Source organism: Dryobates pubescens, chromosome 15, assembly GCF_014839835.1.
Source record: "Dryobates pubescens isolate bDryPub1 chromosome 15, bDryPub1.pri, whole genome shotgun sequence".
Classification (NCBI taxonomy): Eukaryota; Metazoa; Chordata; class Aves; order Piciformes; family Picidae; genus Dryobates; species Dryobates pubescens.
In genome coordinates this window covers 7,078,148-7,099,121 of record NC_071626.1, presented here as the reverse complement: position 1 = coordinate 7,099,121, position 20,974 = coordinate 7,078,148, and the positions used below count along the sequence as shown (strand labels likewise).

General features: G+C 47.9%; 1 protein-coding gene across 4 annotated transcripts; it reads left to right on the top strand.

Annotated features, from left to right (window-relative positions):
- Positions 1 to 2,111: 2,111 nt before the first annotated feature.
- On the top strand, positions 2,112 to 20,220 carry TEF (TEF transcription factor, PAR bZIP family member). Of its 4 annotated transcripts, none has more exons than XM_009902462.2 (5): positions 2,189 to 2,414; positions 12,821 to 13,147; positions 14,622 to 14,842; positions 16,167 to 16,378; positions 18,723 to 20,220. In XM_009902462.2, the coding sequence occupies exons 1-5, from the start codon at positions 2,312 to 2,314 to the stop codon at positions 18,742 to 18,744; spliced, it is 885 nt and encodes a 294-aa protein (XP_009900764.2). In that variant the 5' UTR covers positions 2,189 to 2,311; the 3' UTR covers positions 18,745 to 20,220. The 4 variants fall into 4 exon arrangements, with proteins under 4 accessions (XP_054024105.1, XP_009900764.2, XP_054024104.1 ...); XM_054168128.1 differs by lacking the exon at positions 2,189 to 2,414 and adding an exon at positions 6,982 to 7,233; XM_054168130.1 differs by lacking the exon at positions 18,723 to 20,220 and having other exon boundaries at positions 2,112 to 2,414; positions 16,167 to 16,800.
- The last annotated feature ends 754 nt before the right edge of the window (positions 20,221 to 20,974 follow it).

Below are 20,974 nucleotides of genomic sequence, written 5' to 3'. Positions count from 1 at the left end.
GAAGTCTGAGCTTGGGACAAACCCAGGAGGTCCAGCTGCATCTGGCACGGTAGCTATCATATTCCCAGTCACTTTACCTTGCCATCATTTGATGAGAAGCAGACCTAGGCATATATGATAGTAGGTCTCCCAAACATTTGTGATGCCTTGCAGGATTGAATGACTTCACCTTCTTGCTTTGACCAGTCAGAATGGACTGGAAGATTTCAGGAAAGGACTTGGACCTCCTGGCTGGCAGGTGTGTTCCAGGAAGGAGAGATGCCATGGTTTCTCTTGCTCCCAGCAGACAGAAAGGCACTGGCCATCTGCAGGGGCTGTCTGCTGGCTCCAGCTTTTGGTGACTGGACAACACTATAACAGTCTGCAGGGCTGACAGGGCTTCTGGGTGCTGGAGCAGAGCTGCTGAGACCTCCACTAATGTGAGATTACAGCAATAATGAATAATGATCTGATCTGATAACAGTGCAGACAGCACAAAGATGCATTCTGTGGCCATGCCTGCAGCTTTGCAGGGCCTGCAGCTTTGCAGTAAAGAACTCTTCTCCCTGATTGGCTTCACCATTGGTGGCTATCACTGGCTGTTTTCTAACAAGCTCTGTGAAATGGGGGGGAGAAAACTACAAGGAAAATCATAGAATCATAGAATCAGTAAGGTTGGAAAAGACCTCCAAGATCATCAAGTCCAGCCTGTCACGCAGTGTCTCATGACTACTAAACCATGGCTTCAGGTGCCACGTCCAATCCCCTCTTGACCACCTCCAGGGATGGTGACTTCACCACCTCCCTGGGCAGCCCATTCCAATGGGCCAATCTCTCTTTCTGGGAAGAACTTTCTCCTCACCTCCAGCCTAAACTTCCCCTGGCACAGCTTGAGACTGTGTCCTCGTGCCAAGAGGCTGTAATGTAGAATTCTACCAGAGCATCTACTGTGTGATTTTTTTAGCATGAATAGACTGAGATCTAGATCATGAAACTTCCCCAGTCAATCTGAAATTCCTAACCACCCCACCTGGCTAGGTAATTCTTTCTTTTGGATTTCTATTGGGTTAAATCAAACACATTTCCTTATGGTACCAAACAACATGGTATCAGGAGCAAGACCCTATTGCTTTTTAAGGCTCTAAATAGCTGGGCCAGTGAGATGTCCTTGTCACTTCATGTGTGGGAAGAGGTAATCTATAACATTCATGCAGGACACTTCCATGCTTAAAGCTAATGCTGGTTTTGCTGGGTTGTCCCTGATAGCTGGGGCTCACAGACCAATGCAGGAGTACCTGGTTCCTATCAATTCACACTGGTGCTGTAAGGCTGAGCCTGGCAAAAGGACAGGAGCAAACTGAGAAATAAAGGCACTTCTGTTCTAATTATCACAGGCAACAGAAGACCCTGGCATGTGTTAAGATGCACCATCCTCCACCAGATCCCAATAAAGAAGATCAGACCTTTATCCTCCTGTCTCAAATCCACCCCTCCATGCTAAAAACCTCACTAACAGGAGAGGAGGGGCTTTGCATGTCTTACCTAACCACCTGTTATCAGAGTATCTGCAGAGTGCATGAACTCTCTTGCCTTATATTACTGCTCTGAGAGGAGGCTGTCAGCTTTCTGATAAAACTCTGTATCACTTATGAAGAGAAATTCTGCCTTTTGGGGGAAGATGCACACCAGTTAAGAAAGATGCCTTATGCTGTTAGCAATACTGACTTAGAAGGGACATGCACTCAGCGTCATTACCTGCATTTCAGACAGCTGCTAAGTTAGCAGGCAGATGCACACAGCGTTTGTATCTCCAGCAGGCAGCCTGCACGGCTTTAGAGATCCTTGGAGCCTCCCCAGAGCCCTTCAGAGGATCTCTTTCCTGTTGCATTTGCAACTGATGTTCGTAACTTGCCTTTTTTCACTCCTACCCTCCCAATGTGTGTATTTGTTATAACACCTTGGGAAGGAAATGGGTGCTGCCTTTGCAAAGTTAGATAACTGGCCCAGTTCTTTGCTGCCGGATTGGCTGGGAGAGGTCCTGTAAAACCACGCTGGCCAGCAGCCCAGCCCAGCCCTGCAAGGCTGCAAGCTATTTCCACAATTGGCCACTTCAGAGTGGGAAAGGGGGAGGTGAAGACAGCCGGGCAAACTGCATCTCCGCCAGGCTGTTTCCCTTCCTTCTTGGTTTTTTTTTTCAGCCAGAGTAGTTTGGCAAGCCCGCTCCGGGTGCCTCCAAGCCCTTCTCGCAACGCCCAGGCGAGCAGGGTGTAGCGTTGGCGGCCAGGCACCTGGCCCTCCCTTAAGCCGTGCTAGCGGAGTTCCAGGACAGGACATGTCAAGATGCAACAGCCCCGGGGGCCCTGCTGCCCTGGACTTTCCAGAAGTCCTGAAGTCCCTGCTGGAGTACTCCTTACCCTGGACCAACAAGATGACAGGTAAGAATGAGGGAACGCACACTAGGGTTTCTGGTTTGATTTCTCCTTCCCCTCCTCAAGTTGCAAGGTAAAAAGGGGGCAGAAGATCTTGTTTGCTGCAAGCCCTTCGAGGGTGTGTTTCCCTCAAATGTCCAAGGTAGACAGAGTTCTGACACACTGTGTGTTGTACAGCTAGGAGAAAAACTGTCAGCAACCAGCTGATTACAAAATCAGTCGAGTGCTGAGCTCCTGATCCTTTTTAATCTCTATGCTCAGCTACTTCTTGGAAACCCTCAAAGCTTTGTGCACAGAGAAGGCTTGGGGACAAATCTCCATGCTCACATAGGAGCAACTTCCAGGCTTGCCATCCAGGTTGTCCCATGGTTAATGACTGTTGAGTCTCCAGACATTGCCTCTTTCCAGATGCAGACCGTCCAGGGCAGGCTGACTCCCTGCAAACTTTGTGTTTGGTGCTGCAGTTTATTTACCAGTGGAATGCTGGGGTAGGGAACACAGCAAATGTAGTGTTTCCTTTGCAAGAACAATTCTGTACTCCTAGGCTTTCCTGCTCTCTGTGCAGCATCCTGCACATCCAAAACAAATGGAAAAGGCCCAGGAGATTATTTAGTCTGGGCTTCTGCTGTGCTGAACACTTTGCTCTTGATGGAATTCCAAATGCCCATCCCACAACTTGAGGGCTCCAGTTTTGGGTAGGATGCCACATGCCCTTGGCAAGCTGCTTGTTGGTTGTTGTGCTTTAATGTTCACTGCTGAGTGCTGGAGAGGTGCGTGCGAACACCTTGGCTCAACTAGCTCGTGTCGAGGCATGAGTGAGTTGAACTCACAGAAACAAACATGCACTGAGCTTGGTAGCATGACTTGCTACCAGGACATGCAGATGGTTCTGCAGCCTTGAAGGGCAGCATGTTCCAGGACGTGGCAGCAGAAAAGCCAGATGCAGAGTGTGGAAAGGGAGCATGTGTGCTCCTACAGGGGGTCAGTGAGAGAAAAGGCTGCTGCTCCAGCAGCAAAGCATTTGTTTCAGGAAAGGCAGCTGCCTACACCTGCTGGAATACAATGAGCCCTGTGGCCCCACACAGCTCCCCATGGGAAGGGGGTTAATAGGGCAAGGGGAGCTGCCATACCCTCTAAGGGGCTCATTTTGTCACACTGCTCTGCTGCTGGCTCTCTCCTTCACCGAGGCTGCTATGTTTACATATCGTACAGTATGACGCTGCGTGTGGGGACCAGGGCATGTTTTCTGAGCTGACTGATACCCAGGTAGAAAGTGGACCTGGCTGGGAGCAGGCACTAATGGCCAAGGGAGGCTCATGTAGTGCTGAGCCTTGCTGTGGCTAAGCTCTGCTGCTGCTTCTCTGGGATCTCTGGTCTCCATAGCCAAGTGGACTGAATTAATCCAAGGCAGGAGTGCTGGGAAGTTTCATCTGTTTGGCAAGAGTTGGAGTGGGGGGTACAGGGGAGACCAGTGATTTGCAGAGAGAATAATTTAGTCTTAGCATGGCTTATTTGGCAGCTGAGGGTGCTATTTTGTGGCAGCCTTCTTCCTCAGCTCCAGGTCCACCCTGGCCCTCAGCATCAACTCCTGAAACCCTTAGTGCTTATGCTTCCTCACTCCCCAGGCCACCGTTCCTCTCACAGCCCTCTTCCCACAGAGCTCAGTTCTCACCTTGCAGGTCTCCATACCTACACACCAGTTGTCTGGATTTGAAATGTGTTCTGAATGTGGTCTGAAATGTGTTCTGCTATCCAACCCTCCCAGTGGGGCTAGCTGTATGCATCCCCTCCACCCTATGCCTAGCGCTGGGCTGCTTCTCACTTGCCTCCCTGCTGCATCAGAGCTGGGCTGTTTTGCATCATCTGGCACTGACAAGGCTCCAAGCAGGAACAGCCAAGACTGCTGCATTCCTCTCCTCCATCTCATTGTCCTCTTTTGCTCTGTAGCTGAGAAAGAAGAGGGGAGAAATTACAAAAATCCAGACAGATCCCAGTTTAACCAAGAAGGTACAGCTGATGGTGCAGTGGCCACTTCCTGCTTGCAGTGGCTTGAGCCCCTAATCCCTGTAGGCAGTGAGGAAAAGCTCTCCAAGCAGCCTCCCTCCTAGCTGGCAGGACAGAGCCGATGCCCCAGCAGTGTGATGTGAAAGAGAACCCACAGGAATGTTCCCCAGGAACTCCCTCCCTCCCGCCTTTGGGCCGAGCAGTTAACACTATACAGGCTAAAACCTCTCCGAGCAAAATCGCAGCCCAGTGGTGGTACAGAACAAACAGCACAGTGGAGCGTGGGTGGAAATGTGCTGGAGTAAAAACATGGTTGGTCTAAAGGGAAAAGCCCTGGAGTAAAGGCTGCTGAGTGGTTTTAATAACCTCCATTCATGTGGACGTTACCCAGCAAAGCTGTTGCCATTAAGATCTGCAGGGGGGGATGCAAGCAGAGCCTGTTCCTTGAAGGAGTGCTGTGCAGTATTGAGACACAGCATCACCCCTGGGGGCCTCCAGCATAAACAACAATGGAACAAAGCGGCCATGAAGAGCCATAACTGAATGGAGAGCCTGCAGCCTGCCCAACTTTGGCTAGGTCCCATCACCCTGTTCCTAGAAGCTGCTCCTTTCTGACCTCACTAGGTTGTGCTCTCTATCTGCCACCTCTTACTAGCTGTTTCCCAGGCAAAAGCATCGCTGTGGGCCCACTGCCCCTTGCCAAGCTGTGTGTGCTGTCTCTGTAGTGTGTGGTCCAACATCTGTGTTTCATTGCCCTGCATGAAGTGGCATCTCCCTTTCATGCATGTGCTTTTTTCTTCTGCCAGCTGAGCTTGTCAAGGCAGAGAGAGTCCATAAGAGAGCAAGTGACAGTCCTGGAGTAGCAAAGTATGACCTGCTCTACCTACTTCTTACAGCTGGATTTATCTATCAATCCTGATAAAGAACTCATTAGGCCATGTTGTTCCAGCCTGTATGAGTAAAGCGGTCCTTGCCAAGCTCTCCATCTGGCAGCATGTGCAGGAGTTGCCTCAGGAGTCCCACCTCTCTCCTCTGTGAAGGAGGCAGCAGATTCAGTCTCCCAGCCTATGCAGTAGTAGCTTGCAGGTAGAGCAGCTCCCTGTCTGCCCAGACTGGAGAGAGATGTCCCCTGGTCCTCATTGCAGTACGGCAACAGTGGAAGCACATACCCCAGACAACTTCTAATCTGTTCCTTTCCTTGGGGTGCATGGGGAGGAACTCCAACCTGATTTTGTGTGACAAAGACCATCAGGGTTTATCAATGAGGGTCAGATCAAATTGTGCCTTGCAACCCAAATGAAACGTCTGAGGCTTGTGTAGGGGCCGCTGAACCAAGCGCATGCCTCGATGTCTACCTGGGAAGAAGGAGTCCTTGTTCTGCTGGCACAGAGGGGGACAGCTCTCACCTGTGGCTCTGCTGGGTGCAGACAGCCATCCCAGGGAGGCTGCGCACCCTTTCCTTTCCCTGCTTGCAGCGCTATGCAGCGGATCTGCTGCGGCAAGAGGCAGCAGCTGCTGCCCGGGGAAGCTTGCGGTTGTAGGGTCTGTCACGTCTGCGAGCTTATTCATTCCGCAGAAGCTCCTCAGTATCCGGCTGTGCTCCTGGGGGTGAATTTGGCAACACTGGCTCCCTTTGTGCGTTCAGAAGCTGAAGTCTCAGCACGACACCCTCGTTCCTGGAAAAGGAGGACTGGCTAGGGAATCACAAGGAATCGCTTGTGATCATGAAACTTGGGGAGGCTCTCCCTCTCCAGCGGCCTGGCCTTCTCCCTGCCAACGTTATAGATAGGGCACACCGCGGCGGCTGCTGCTGCCATGATGTATGAGAGGGGGAGATGAAATCCAGGTCATAAGGGAAAGGTGAACTCGGGATCCTAAACGAAGATATTTAAGGGACCGGCTGGAGCGCTGGCGCCTGCGGAGATTGGGCACCGGTGGGCTTCCCGCCCCGCACACCCCGACAACCGCTGCAGTGACGCGACCTCTGAACCCCGAGCCGGGCCCGGGCCGGCTGCCCTGAGGCAGTGGAGGCGGCCGGCAAACGCCGCGCACAGGCACCCTCACGGGCCACCCTCGGCCGGTAACGGACAGGCCAGGGAGCCCGCGCAGGCGCAGAGGCGACACGAGCCCCCCTCCTCCCAACTCTCGCGCAGCAGGCGGGGAGCGGGCGCGCGCCCCGGGGCAGGCGCTACTGGGCCGCCTCCGCGCGCGCGCGCTTCACCCCCGCCTTCAGCAGTAGCTGGCGGTGACGCAGCGCCGGGAGGAGGCGTGGGGAGGGCAGGGGGCGGGGCGCCGCATGCTAATGACCAGCCGGAGCCTGCCTCAGCACGTGCCTCGGCAGGCAGGGGGCGCGTGCCCGCGCCGACAGCGGAGGGGCGGGGAGGGCGAGGCCTGCCTGCACGGGTCCGCCCCTAGAGCGGCGAGGGCCAATCGGAGGGGCGAGGGGGAGGAGCAGGCGGTGCCAGTGCTCATGAATATTGAAACAGGTACCGGGCGTCAGCTGGCTGCGCCTGCGCCCTGGGCTTCTCGCCCGCCGTCTGCTCTGTGCTCGTCGCTTGCCGACGGTTCCCGGGGACCTGTCGTAGCCTCCCGCCGGGCGCTGCGGCCGTTGGCCACCGTTGACAACCCGCCCGCCGGCTCGCGGGGAGTATGCCCGGCCGCGCCGCGCACCAGGAGGCGGCGGCGGCGGGAGGAGCAGAGCCCACTGCAGCCGGGGGGAGCGCGGGGGCCGCCGCGCAGCAGGAGCAGCGGGGCCTGGCGGGCGCTTTCCCGCTAGTGCTGAAGAAACTGATGGAGAACCCGCCGCGGGAGGCGCGCCTGGGTGAGCGCGGGGTGCGCGCGCGGGGGCGGCGGGAGCGCGCGACACCCTTCAGCTTACCCCCTACGCCTTCCTCCCCCTTCCTTCCCCTCGCCGTCTGCCCGCCCCGTGCCTGGGAGGGCGGGATCCGACGGGTCACGGTGGGACTGGCTGCGGTGTGCGGGGGGGGGGGGGGGGGGGTGAGCACCCGCTGGAGAGGCCGCACGCCCGGGCCTGACGTCCTCCGCCCCCCTACGGCCGGCCGTGCCAAGTGCAGTCAGCACGGGATCTCGGCCCGCTGGAACCGGGAGGGAGGGCTCGGCCTCATGGGGCGACCGCTGGGCCCCCTGGTCTGCAGCTGGGGCGGCTCCCCGCTTCAGAGGCGCAGGGCAGCGATGTCTGCACCGCGGGCCGGGTCTCCCGAGCGACCCGATGCGACTGGGAAATCCAGCAGCTGGGATCGACCTTTACGGGGTATTGAAGTGCCTGCGCTGGGCAAAATAAAGCGGGTCAGGTGCGAGGGATAGGTAGAAGTCAGGACGTGCCACGCTGGCTTTATTTCAGAAGGTTTGGAGCGTCCCTTACCTTCAGACACATAGTTGGGAGTAGCAATGAAAAGGTTTCGAGGCTTTCTTGACCTTAGTTGCTGAAAAGTTGCAGTATGGCGTGCATCAACAGCAGATCCCTTCAGATTAGGTTTGGTTATAATCCATAAGGGCAATCCTGGATAGGCAGGAGCTGTCGCTCCCCCTGGTTGTGCAGACAGCGGCTGTGTAAATAGCAATGCTGGTGCTTATCTGGTAGTATTTTTGCCTTTCTGGGTATCAGTTTGATTTTATTTGTATTCTGTTTAAGTAAGGCTCAAGTTCATCTGCATTGCTGTAATGTCCAGTGTGCTGGTGGTTAATGAAATAAGTCCTTATGTGGAGCAATCTTGAAAACAATTTTTTTTGGAACATCAGGCAATATCCAGGGTAGACCACAGTGCAAGTAAGGTTGGCCAGATTCATCCCAGCGAGGATCCTGGTTAAGCTCCATTTACTTTATGTATGTCTAATGTGGCACAGTTTTGTGTGAATGCATCCATTTTGTGATGCTGGCAAGTATTTTTTTTTCTTCTTCTTTCTGTTAAAAAAAAAAAAAAAAGTCAGCCTCTGATAAAAGGTTTTAGTTGTGTTGCTATGGTGCAGGGTGCTGCAGCACGTAGCATCTTGAATCTACAACGTTATGGGATTTCTTTTGTTGTTAAAGGCAATAGTGTTAGCAGGAAAGATTTCAGCTCAAGTGTAGGACCTACAATGGTAGCTGACTGGGTTGTGGTAACTTAGACTTAAGGGCGGTTTTCTTGTCTGGAATTGTGTGGTGTGGCTTATGGAGATGTAGAATTTAAAAACTGAATATGATGTTGAGGTGGTGCATTTTTTTGGGGGTCAAATTGGAAGCATCTGATCCTTTATCTTTTACCCTTGCCCCTGTTCCAGCTAGGGAAGGTGCTCAGCTCGATTCTCTAACGCTTGCTAGTATGTCCATTGCATCTCCATTACCCCTTTCCATTCAGGCTGTGGTGAAGTGTGGATTGTTCTCATGCTTAAAATTTTTCCATAGCTTTCTGTACTGTTTCACTTGGCGCTTTGTGGAACTTGTTGCTTTCTGTTTATTTTGATCTCTGCTGGTTTTTTTCTTGTTTGCGTATTTACGAGACAATAGAACACCTGTGCTAGGGAGGTAGACTTGTGACTCAACTGACTTCAGAGGATCCTTGTTTATTTTCTGTTCCTTCACGGTATAGTGACAGCCAAAATGTTAAGCACTAATTTCTTTAATACAGCGGTGCATTTCCAGCAAGCTTTCTTGAGAAGAGCCCCTGTGCCTCTTGTCTGAAGAGCCCGTTGACAAAAATTGCAGTCTTCTGTCTTACTCTGTGAGAAACAGTATCAGCTAGCTGCGGTGTCCATTTATAGTCTCCACCAGCTACCTGTGGGGTTTCCAGCTGCTGTAGGTAATTTGACTACCCAGTAAGCAAGCAGGCTTTTCTAATCCTTCTGAGCGGCAGAGGGGGACATCCAGTTCCAACTACATGCCATCATCCTGAATGCCCTGTCACATACCAAGCATGATCTGGCCAGCCTTGTTGTAAGTTGTTGTCATTACAGGGATTAGATAAATAAATGTTTTTTTACATTAAAAATCCTGTAGAGTAAGGGAAGAGAATTAATATTCTAGAGCAGAAGTGTAGGTCTTTCCTATTAATAACAAGCTGCTGCATACTCTTCAAAGGATGCCTTACTCACCAGTTGTGAGCTGCTGTGGCAGGAGGAATGCCTCGACAAACATCACAGTAATGGGCATCAGGAATACAGAACCTTGTAACCTGTCTTGTTCCATTGCCACAAGTGGAACTAAGGATTTATGGAGCAATCAGCCTCAGTCTGTATAGCGTTTTCAGGATAATCTGACAATATTTTTTGATGGACGAGGGGAACTTTGTCAAAGAAGTGTTTGTTCTGTTTGTGGCTGGGATAGCACTTGAGAGTTATGGCCAAAACGTCTTTTGGACTGGATTTGGTTGGTTTATTGGGGTGGTTTTTTTAGAGGGGAAAAAACAGGATGTGGAATAAAGCTCTTTCCTGGCTGCTGCTTTTGGCTAAACCAGCAGTTTTTCCAACAGCTCAGGAATTGGAATGCTCTGCCTAAATTGCTTAGCATAAACTAGTGACCTCTCTGTTACCAGCAGATGTACAGCCTAGTTAATAGGTCACAGTAGCAGAATGAGGGGGCTAAAGCAGACATGAGCTACCAGCTGCAGAAGTACGGTCCAGATTTATCAGGGTGACCTTGAATCACTGCAAATGGAGCCTCTTAGGATACTGCAGCTCTGCTGTCAGGTAATACCTGTTTACACTATAAATATCTTTAGAGAATTAATGGTTCAGGTCCCTGTGCTGGGGCAGGTGGAAACTTCCCCCTCAAAATGCAAGAAGTTAATTAGCGTGCTCCCAGCAGAATGTTGTGTAGCAGAAAGAAAGATTCAATTAATTGAAAGGAAGCCAATGTGAAAATGTCAGCGTAAAAAAATCCCCATACAACAGTTCTGCATCTCACATTTGAGGTACATGGGGCACCCAAGATGCATATTAACTTCTGCTGTTTTGTTTCAGATCCTGCTGCTAAAAGAGAGAGGGGAGAGAGAGCATAGCTAAACAAAAACACTGGGCGCTCAGCGCCTGCTAGTTGTCAACTTGTAGCGAAAGGACAAAACATTTCAGATGTGCAGGAAGGATCCAGTCTGGTCCGAGGCAGGGACAGCAGCAAAAAGAAGCTGGAGGGACCACAGTCTTTTTCAGGTTACTGAAGGACAGCAGGATGATGGTGTGCATCTAAAAGGCACTGAAAGCTCTGAGAAGAGCCATGTATGCCAGTAGTGCAGCCTTTCTGGCATCCACCTTCTCAAACACATCCTTAAGCTTGGTGTTTATTCTGTTAATGACTTAAGGTTTCTTCTCTCATCTGTCGGAGATGTTGCATTAGATGTTAGCCAACAAAAGCACTGCTGGCTTGCACTTAAATCAGCACAGCTTATAATGGAATGCTGTTGGGTTTTTTTCCCCAATGGTGATTTTTTGGTTATTATTTTTTTCTTTAGTTTACATTCTGACTTAAGGGCCCCAAGTTTGATTACAAGAATAAAGTTCTTTACGAGTAATTCATTACTGCGACTTGCATTTGTTTTAGTGATTACTAGGCTATCATCCACACCCCCTAATAGTTGTGCTGGGCACCATGCAGACCCTGGGGAAATGCATAATCCTCGAGTCACAAGCTGGGTGTAAAATGGTGGTCCCAGTTTGGTGGGGGTGTGCTTCAGTAGCAAGGAAAATCAGTCTTCTCTGTGGAGTAGATGTTGTTTCTTTACTAGCTCCAAGTGGGAGCTGTTTAGAAACACGCTGGTTGTTTGGATCATGACTGTTAACCTGCTTGTTTGCTTTGCCCAAGCAAAGGGTAGGAAGGTTGCACAAAAGGAGTTTACATAGCAGGAATAAGAGTTGGGAGATGACAGTTCAGAAGCAGTGGTGTTAAGCAGCAAAAGGGAAGGCCAAAAGTTGCATGGTGATGGTTAACAAAGCTCAGGTCCAGGAGCCACTGGTCTGAACTTAACCTTTTCCTTAGGTGTTTACTCTTAATCCCAAGTCAGTGGCTGGTGACTGTTTTCTCAGCAGTTTAGTTTAAAATCCTTCTTTAGTATAAAATGTTCAGAGTATGGTAGATTGAAATGATAATTTGCTTTGTGTGGCAGCACTGTTCTTTAAGCCATAAAAAGCGCTTTCAGTTCTACACCAGCTAAAGCAACAGTGGAAGGAATGCCAGTTCCTTTAGAACAGCTTTTATGTTAATAGGCTTTTCTGATTTGGAGTAGAGTTTCATCCCCTCTTTCACCCCCAATAAAAAAAAAAATCATCCTTTAGTATACTGTAGGCAGTCTTGAAAGCCCCAGTGCCAAAGATTTGTGCCTTTACTTGGGCTAACCTGTGTTGAACACTGGAGAGCCAAACTGTGTATGTCTCTCGAGTCCTTTTTCCACTGAGCAGAGTATTTGTCAGCTTCCATGGTGAGACCAAATTTGCTGTTGGTTTGGGTATCCCTGGTGACCTTTCCTTTGGATGGCAGTGCTGGCTTAGTGCTGGTAGAACTGCATGGCTACACAGTGAACTGGATCAGGAAAATGGCTTGGGGTTTATTTTTTTCCCCCCCTTTTCTTTTCTGCCAGCTTATTTTTATCTTTTAAATTATGTAATTATTCCATAACTTGAGTTTTCTGCTTGGATTGTGTCCCAGACAATTGTTAAGATGCAGTAGCTATGGGGAACATAGAAACAGACATTTTTTGCTGTGATATGTGCACTGTAGCACAGTAAATGGATAAAATTTCATCAGTCTCTTGTGGCCTGGGGGTGGGCTGTGGGAGTAAGCCTTATTAGACATCTCCCCAAAGAGTGAAAATGGTGTGTAGGTACTCTGAGCTATCTATAGCGAACGGCATTTGGAGCTACTGCTTTGTGTGGACATGCTGAGTCATTTCAGAAAGAAATGCTTCCTAAAATACTGAAGAGTAGACATCCAGGTCTCTGGTGTCCTGTGGACCTTTCTCGTTTGTATCTGGATTATTCTTTTGCACCTTCTTCCTTTGTACATATCAGAAACTACTCTGCTTCCTCAGGAGTTTTCTTAATGGCTTCCTACGTAATCCTATTTATGGACACTCACTTTTGCTGGCTTCCAAGATGAGCCTGTGGAAACCAGGCTGTTTTGCAGTGATGAGTTAACAATAAGCTAGAAGCAATTACCACACTTTGGTAAGTTATCACAGGGAAGATGCTGGTCTTCAAGGATGCCCAAATGTCTGTGGTCTGGCCATCACAGGGAGTCAGAGTGTTCCACGCTGAGTTACAGGTGAACAGATGAACGTTGCCTTGCAACATCTGATTTTTCAGGTCATGTCATGAGGCAGAAATACAGATTACTACATTTCCTTTCATAGGAATTTTGTTAGACTCTTAAGCCTTGAGTCTCTCCTGTGTTGCAGCACATACACTGACCTACTTGTATCTTTCAGATAAAGAGAAGGAGAAGATAAAGCTTGAGGAAGATGAGGCAGCAGCTGCCAGCACTATGGCAGTCTCGGCTTCCCTTATGCCACCCATCTGGGACAAAACTATTCCTTATGATGGCGAATCTTTCCACCTGGAGTACATGGATCTGGATGAGTTCCTGCTGGAGAATGGAATTCCTTCCAGCCCTACTCACCTGGATTTGAACCAGAATCCGCTCTTGCCTGTGGCTGAGCTGGAAGGAAAAGAGTCTGCCAGTGCTTCCACTGGTTCTCCTGCATCATCCTCTTCCACTGCAGTTTACCAGCAATCTGAAGCAGCCTCCAGCACAGGTAGATGGAATAATATGAAGCTTTGAGGGACTTTTTGTTGTTCTCATATTAAAAAGTGCCTCTTTAGATCAAAAAGGAGATGTGCTAACCTGTCAGTGTTGGCTGTGGAAGGTAAAATAGCACAAACATGCTCTATGTAGTCTCAGTCCAGGTGTCAATATCATGAAGGTGCTGCCTCTTCTTTCTTTCCCTCTACCCCTCCTGGAAAAAAAATGAGCAGAGTGTCTCCCAGAGTGCAGTCTGTGCCTGTCTTGAAATTAGAAAAGCTGAAACACCAACATAAAGTATTTGCCCTCTTGGTGTTGCTAATCTAGTGAGAAGCTGAACATGTTGAGAGAATAGTTTCTCAGGTAATTTTACAACAGATTTGATAGTTTGTGACAAGCCATTTGTGCTACCTTGGTGGTTTGATCTGCATGGCTGAGCTTACTGTGGCTCAGATAACAATGAAGCAATCTTTTCACGCCAGCCTGTGAAATGTGAGAACAGGCACTTGGAAAAGGTGTGTTAATGATGCGGTTTGATGCGCTGTGGTGCTTTGAAGTGGGAATGGAGGAACAAAGAAACAAAACGGCACTTAAACGGTACTAGGAAACTTCTCATTTGTTGTATGGAGATCTTCTCTGTTAAAGAATTTAGCAGCTCCACTTTGCCCTACGTTTTGAGGTTAAACATGATGGCCCCTGATCTTTGGCAGTACTGTTTTATGAGCAGACTTTACAGTGGATCCCCAGGAGAGAAGCAACGTGTGGCTTTCCTTCAATAAGACATAAAGTGTGGGGTTTGTTCTAGGTGGAATATGGAAAAAAAATACAATACATTCCTTGATCACTGCTTCAAATTGCACTGACATCTGCAATTCATGCGTGTGGAGTTTGTAAGCAACAGATAAATACAACAAAACCCATGTGACACCGTGGGTGTCGGACAGTCTTGTCGTAGTCTGCCTGTGGTGGGGAGGGGATCTGCCCCAACCCATTACAAGTCTGTTGGGACATTCATTTCCATGTGACAAGTAACATTTGTAACAAACCCACCTTTACTCTTTTGTTTGGAAATACAATTGTCTGACCTTTGAAGGACCCAGGAAACAGGGTCTTTGAGCAAGCTGGTTTCCCTAAGTCTTTCTCTGGCACAAAACTGGGGCTGGTATAAATTTCTTGCTTGCTGCTTCTGGGGAAGGTGCACAAAGCATGTTGGTTTTGCCAGGGAAGTGATCACTCTTGTCCTGCATCTATCTGCTGGAGTCTTTAAGCCTGGTATATGTTCCTAGAGCTTGCATTACAAAACTGTACTGTGTAGCTTCTCTCTTACCAGCAGCTGTACAGCACCAAGAAAGCCAGAGGGAAACACCAACTAATAGGATTAAATACTGCCCACAGTAGTGTCATAAACAGAGGTATCCAGTTAGGCTTCTTAATTAATTCTCTTCAAATCCTGTTGAATTTATTGTAACTTCTCCTGTTATTGCCAGAGTCCCCACCACAAAATGAGAGAAATACTCCCAGCCCCATTGATCCTGACTGCGTAGAAGTTGAGGTGAATTTTAACCCCGACCCTGCTGATTTAGTGCTGTCCAGCGTGCCTGGTGGTGAGCTCTTCAATCCTCGCAAGCACAAGTTTACTGAAGAGGACCTGAAACCACAACCAATGATTAAAAAAGCCAAGAAGGTTTTTGTCCCAGATGAGCAAAAGGTAACAGATTTATTGCTGCAAACTCCTCTAGGCCTTGATCAAAGTTTCTGACTCTGCCCCAACATAAAGCTCACACACTATAGCTACGTGACTGGGCAGAAGCGCTGCCAAGAATAGAACTGGCAAGTCAACAGCCGTTCTTGCTGCTTTGCTGGTTTGGTATCATGAGATAATTACTGGGCAGGAGCAACTTACTGTGCTATACACACAAATCAGAAGTAGAACTATCAAGTTGCATTGTCATCAACTGCACTTTTGAAAGGCCAGGGTACATACTTGCCCAGCACCATGTCTGATCCATCTTTAAGCAGCTCGCACCACACAACAGGTTGTTCTCTGTTGAAACTAAATAAAAGGAGCATTGCAGCTGGACATCTTAGCCAAGTCTCTTAATCTCCCTAGTTAGAATCATAGAATTGTTAGGGTTGGATGAGAGCTCAAGGATCATCTAGTTCCAACCCTCCTGGCATAGCCAGGGCCCCCTCACACTAGATCAGGTTGCTCAGAGCCACATCCAGCCTGGCCTTAAAACCCTCCAGGGATGAGGCTTCCACCACCTCCCTGGGCAACCTGTTCCAGTGTCTCACCACCTTCATGGTAAAGAACTTCCTAACATCCAATCTGAATCTACCCATTTCTATTTTTGTTCCATTCCCCCTAGTCCTATCACTACCTGACATCCTGAAAAGTCCCTCACCAGCTTTCTTGTAGGCCCCCTTAAAATGCTGGAAGGCCACAATTAGGTCTCCTCAGAGACTTCTCTTCTCCAGTTTAGGATAGAATAGGGTAGGATAGGATAGGATAGAATAAGATAGAATAGGGTAGGATAGGATACAATAGGGTAGGATAAGATAGAATAGGATAGGATAGAATTAACCAGGTTGGAAAAGACCTTTGAGATCAAGTCCAACCTATCACCCAACACTATCTAATCAACTAAGCCATGGCACTAAGCGCCCCATCCAGTCTCTTCTTAAACACCTCCAGTGATGGTGACTCCATCACCACCCTGGGCAGCCCATTCCAATGCCCAATCACTCTTTCTATGAAGAACTTCTTCCTAACATTCAGCCTAAACCTCCCCTGGCGCAGCTTGAGACCGTGTCCGCTTGGTTTGTCCCAAACCAAGACTGACATAAGGACGACACCTTGCAGCAGCGCATCGCCCGCGTTTTGGCGTCGGCGCGCCGCAAACCCCGCGGAGGAGATCCTTCAGGGGAGCGCCACGGCTCAATAAAGAGGCGTCCCGCGCGCGTAGGCGTCAGGCCGCCATCCCTTCTTTCCTGTTTTGTTTTTTGTTGTTGTTGTTTCTCGGCTGCTACAGGACGAGAAGTACTGGACCAGGCGGAAGAAGAACAACGTGGCGGCCAAGCGCTCGCGCGACGCTCGGCGGTTGAAGGAGAACCAGATCACCATCCGGGCTGCCTTCCTGGAGAAGGAGAACACCGCCCTGCGGACGGAGGTGGCGGAGCTGCGCAAGGAAGTGGGACGGTGCAAGAACATTGTTTCTAAATACGAGACCAGATACGGACCCTTGTAAGCACCCCTCCTCCCCCACCCCCCCTTTTTCCTTGTTAGGGCTCCTCGGTTTAGCCTCTTAGACTTCTCTGCCTTCTGTGGAGACTCCCAGAAATAAAAGTTTGTGGAGGAGGCTTTGCCATTTTGCATCTACACACAGACAAGGAAACAAAAAAAATAGCCCGCACCCTGTTTCTGTTGGCACAACTCGTTCAGGCCCTTTCTTGGTCGTTGTGTTGCCCCAGATCCTAGTGTCTGTATTTACAGCTTTGGTTTTCGTGCTGATAGAGCATTTCCTGGTGTCATACAATAGAACAGAGTCGCCTGTCTGGAGGAGATGTGGATCCCTCCTGACTGGACAGGGCTTTTGCTGTCTGTTCTAATCTCCATTTTAAGTGGAGAAAGAGACAAGGACACTTTCCTTGGTTTAGTTTTTTCCTTTCCTTCTTTTGCTCTTTTTTCCTCCCTTTCTTTTGCTCTTTTTTTTTTTCCCCCCTTCTTTTGCTCTTTTTTTTTTTCCCCTTCTTTTGCTCTTTTTTTTCCCTTTCTTTTGCTCTTTTTTTTTCCCTTCTTTTGCTCTTTTCCCCCCCTTTCTTTTGCTCTTCCCCCCCCCTTTCTTTTGCTCTTCCCCCCCCTTTCTTTTGCTCTTTTTCCCCCCCTTTCTTTTGCTCTTTTTCCCCCCCTTTCTTTTGCTCTTTTTCCCCCCCTTTCTTTTGCTCTTTCCCCCCCCCCTTTCTTTTGCTCTTTTCCCCCCCCCTTTCTTTTGCTCTTTTTTCCCCCCTCTTTCTTTTGCTCTTTTTTCCCCCCTCTTTCTTTTGCTCTTTTTTCCCCCCTTTCTTTTGCTCTTTTTTCCCCCCCTTCTTTTGCACTTTTTTTTCTTTTCTTTTTCTAAACTCCTGCTCTTTTCCACACTGACCACCACTCCCAGTCAGATTGTGAAACACAATTTTAAGATGCAAGTAGATGTTGCTGGGCAGCATTATGAAATTGTTTCCCCTCCTATTCCGAGGCACTAGAAAGCACCTGATGTACAGAACTCTATTCCTGTTGAGGAGGAGTAGGGGAACCTTGAGGACAGGAAAATACTCCTCCTGTTAAAAAAAAAGTAATAAAATAATAGATATCTTGAGGTTAATGCAGACCAGAGTCAGTGCAGTGTTGATTAAAATACTGCTCAAACATTTTGGTTGGTTCTTACCCTGCATAACTTCCAGAAATCAAGGAGAGAGAACAGTAGGAGATCTTTTACTTTACAGACACAGAGAAAATGATTTGCTGTGGGGTTTAGGATGTATTTCTGCCACCACTCCTCCTTTTTTTCCTTAGAAGGACTACCCCCTTGAACTTCTGCTAAAGCAGAATCTTAGCTGAGAATTAAGAGCTTATTTAGAAAGGTCTGGCTTAGTAGGCTGAACCTTGAGTCCTGTCTGTTAAGGAATTGCCAGTACCTTATGCTGTGGAAGAAGGTTGGTTTTTAAGAAGCAAACAAGCCATTGTTACTTTACTGCACCTTACTTTAGAAGATCTTGAGAGAGTTTTGTTCCTTTGCCTTGTGAACACTCTATGGCACAACCTACACCCACTCCAAACACGAGCAGACCTCACTGTCTCCTCTGTAGCAGCATATCTGGTCTCTCCACGCCTGCTGGTTCTCTCTCCAGCACGTTTCCTGTGACAAAATTAGCACACAAGACTTGCCCTCTTGGAAATAATCCATTCTCAGCACCAAGCACTGCTTCAACAGTATGTGGTGTTAAAGGAAAAAATATGTTGTGTGTGATGTTGGGACCTTCTCCATGACCTGCAAGAACCAGAAGCTTTAACAGAACTATATGTCTAGAAGTCCTCTTAACAAGAGAAGCTATCTTAAGATAGTGCTTGTGTCAGACCTCTTAAGCTACGCTTCTTGGGGCTAATATTTATATTAGGGAGTAAATGTGGGACAGAGAACGTTCAGGCTAGTTTCCAGCTCCCCTATTGAAATCTGAAAAGTGTATCAAAACCCAAAACAAAACGTGGGGGTTTCTTTTCTATACTGAAGACTTCTTGCCTAGCTTGTCTTTTAATGTGGAAACTGCTATATGAGTTTAGACCAATTGTGTGTTGACTTCTAAAGGAAGTGGAGAAGCAGGCTAATCCAGAAAGCTTCAAGTAAACATATGTTTGGAACTATTCTCCCTCTCTGTTTACCTCTTAATTTGAGTGGCTCTTAACGCAGCATTGGTCTAATTCCTCTCGAGCACACTGCAAATTGTCACCTTTTCAGCAGGGGCTTTTCTTTCCCAGGGTGGTGTGTGGTGGTGATGGTGGGAATCGTGTTAACAAATAAATTGTCACACTTAACACTTTGCTTTGTTTAAAGTGACTTATCTGATTCCGAGTGATGCACCTTTAAAGACTTTTAGAAACAAAGAAACTAAAAAGCACACACGAATCGGCAGTCTTCAGAGTGAGCAGTGAAATCTAGGAGGTGTCCCAACACAAACAACTGACCGATGACCCTGCCTGCCTGCTTGTCTGCAAGTACCCCATCTGAACTACCCAGGGCTGGGCATGATGAAAAGTGCAAAGTCTCCTTAATCCTGTATATGGCTTTTCTTATCTGTCTTTCTCACTGTAACTATGAACTACAGTAAGCTTACGTATTGGGGTTTCGTCAAGACACTCAAAGTTCATGTCTCAAAGTCTGCTGACAGCCTGTGTGAATAGTGACTCTTTGTTTTGGCACTCAAGTGGAAGAAGATAGGGAGTTTTAAATCAAAGTGTCTGTGTGTATATATATATATATATATAAAGAACTGCTATATTTTAAGACTTTTTCCTTTTTTTTTTTGTGTCCCTGCAGTAGAATGAATTTTACTTAATACTGCAGCTCACTTCGGGTACAGCGTTAGCATCTTGTGCCTGCAGAATTAAAGATGCTGGGAAAACAGCAGTCTGTGGTGTGTGAGACTTCCAGAGCAGAAAAGTACAGCAGATGTATTGGCACAATCCAGAAAGCACCACAGTGTGCCATGCAAAGAGCGGTAATGAACTTCAACCAAATGACCCATGTCATAGCAAAACACTTCGGCTGCTTTCCTGCTGCACAGCTACACCGCTGTAACCTGACTACTTCTTTCTTTCATGAGGCTCTCTTTCCTTTATGGGATCTTGCTGAAACAAGACTTCTGTTAATGATTTAGCAATCATGGCAATGGTGCTAGTCTGAGCTGCTGCTGTCCATGTCTTTTGGCAGTGTGAAGCTAACAAACACCTATTAGCTCCAGCAGAACAGTGGCTGTTAGCTGCCATATTCCAGTTTTCTGTCTCTTGAATGCATGACTGTGGTGGTGAAAGAGCACTTTGTCCATCTGTCTTCTAGAACTGAAACAGCCAGTGCTTTCCCACAGTTACAACAGGCAGCTTAAGTATCAAGACCCTTGTGCTGGTGTGGGAGAGCAGGCTGAAAGCTTGGGTAGGGATGTGTAGAAGATGAAGGAATTAGGTGGAATTGCCTTTGTAAGAGTTTCATCAGCATACCTAGACTTTACTCTTTGATACTAAGGAAACTTAAGAGCTACATTTTTTGGTGGGAAAGAAGTAGAGTGCTTAACTTCTGGGGAACTAGTACAGGGCCATGCTTATAGCCAAAATGGAGCTTGTAAGACAGGAGTGTCTCTTATGCCTGGAGATTGATAAACAGCATATGCTTCAAGAAAAATAACTATGAAAGCTTTCAGAAGCACAAGTGCCAAATGTTTTGCAGCACAACTGGTTACCAGCAAAAGCTCAACACTATCTTGTTGAACGAGTACTTTGACTTTGCAATTTACTCAAGGAGATTCCACCCCTATTTCAGAGCAGAAAGACAAACTAAAGGGAGGGGAAACAAACAAAAAACGGTGCAAAGCAGCTAATGTTGTAAACTTCATTAGAGGTTTACATAATGAAAGTCTCAAACCCCAGAATTCATAACTAACCTTTTGAAGGCCTAAGCTTTGTAAGGAGCATATACATTAAATGCAGGGTTTGACCTATTCTTTTTAATGCACTATATATTCAGAAGTAAAAAATAAAAGCTTTTAACTTTTTTACTGGTTACTAAAGTATACTTAGTGTATTATTGCAATCTGGGATTCTAAAGCTCTGAGATAATCTTGGGGTACTATCTTGCAATAGATGAAGAGTTTAGCTCCCTGTTGCCTCGAGTATTGCTCATTTGGACTGATATTTTTGGTGTGTACTGGGGTGGGTGAGTGGTTTTTCTTTGTTGTTGTTTTATTTTGGTGCTAAAAGCCAAATCATGGATTAAACAAACAAAATCACTTAAACCCAAACAGACGGGGGGGGGGGGGGAAAGGCAAGAACAACACCACCACAAAACACCCCCAAAACAAATACCAACCAACCCTGACAGCATGCCAATGTAGCAGTTCTCTTTGCATTTATCATTTCTAAATTAGTTGTTTTTGAATGGCTGTTCATAGAATCACAGAATCAACCAGGTTGGAAAAGACCTCAAGAGATCATCAAGTCCAACCTAATGCCTAACACCTCCTGACAACTAACCCATGGCTCCAAGGGCCACGTCCAATCTTCTGTTCTGAAAGTCACCCTTCCCATTTAAATCAC

Coding starts and splice junctions, on each gene's coding strand:
- TEF (XM_054168128.1), top strand. CDS start 7,062: ATGCCCGGCCGCGCCGCGCACCAGGAGGCGGCGGCGGCGGGAGGAGCA. Junction 14,843..16,166: donor TTGTCCCAGATGAGCAAAAG/GTAACAGATTTA, acceptor CGGCTGCTACAG/GACGAGAAGTACTGGACCAG. Junction 16,379..18,722: donor GAGACCAGATACGGACCCTT/GTAAGCACCCCT, acceptor CTTTGTTTAAAG/TGACTTATCTGATTCCGAGT.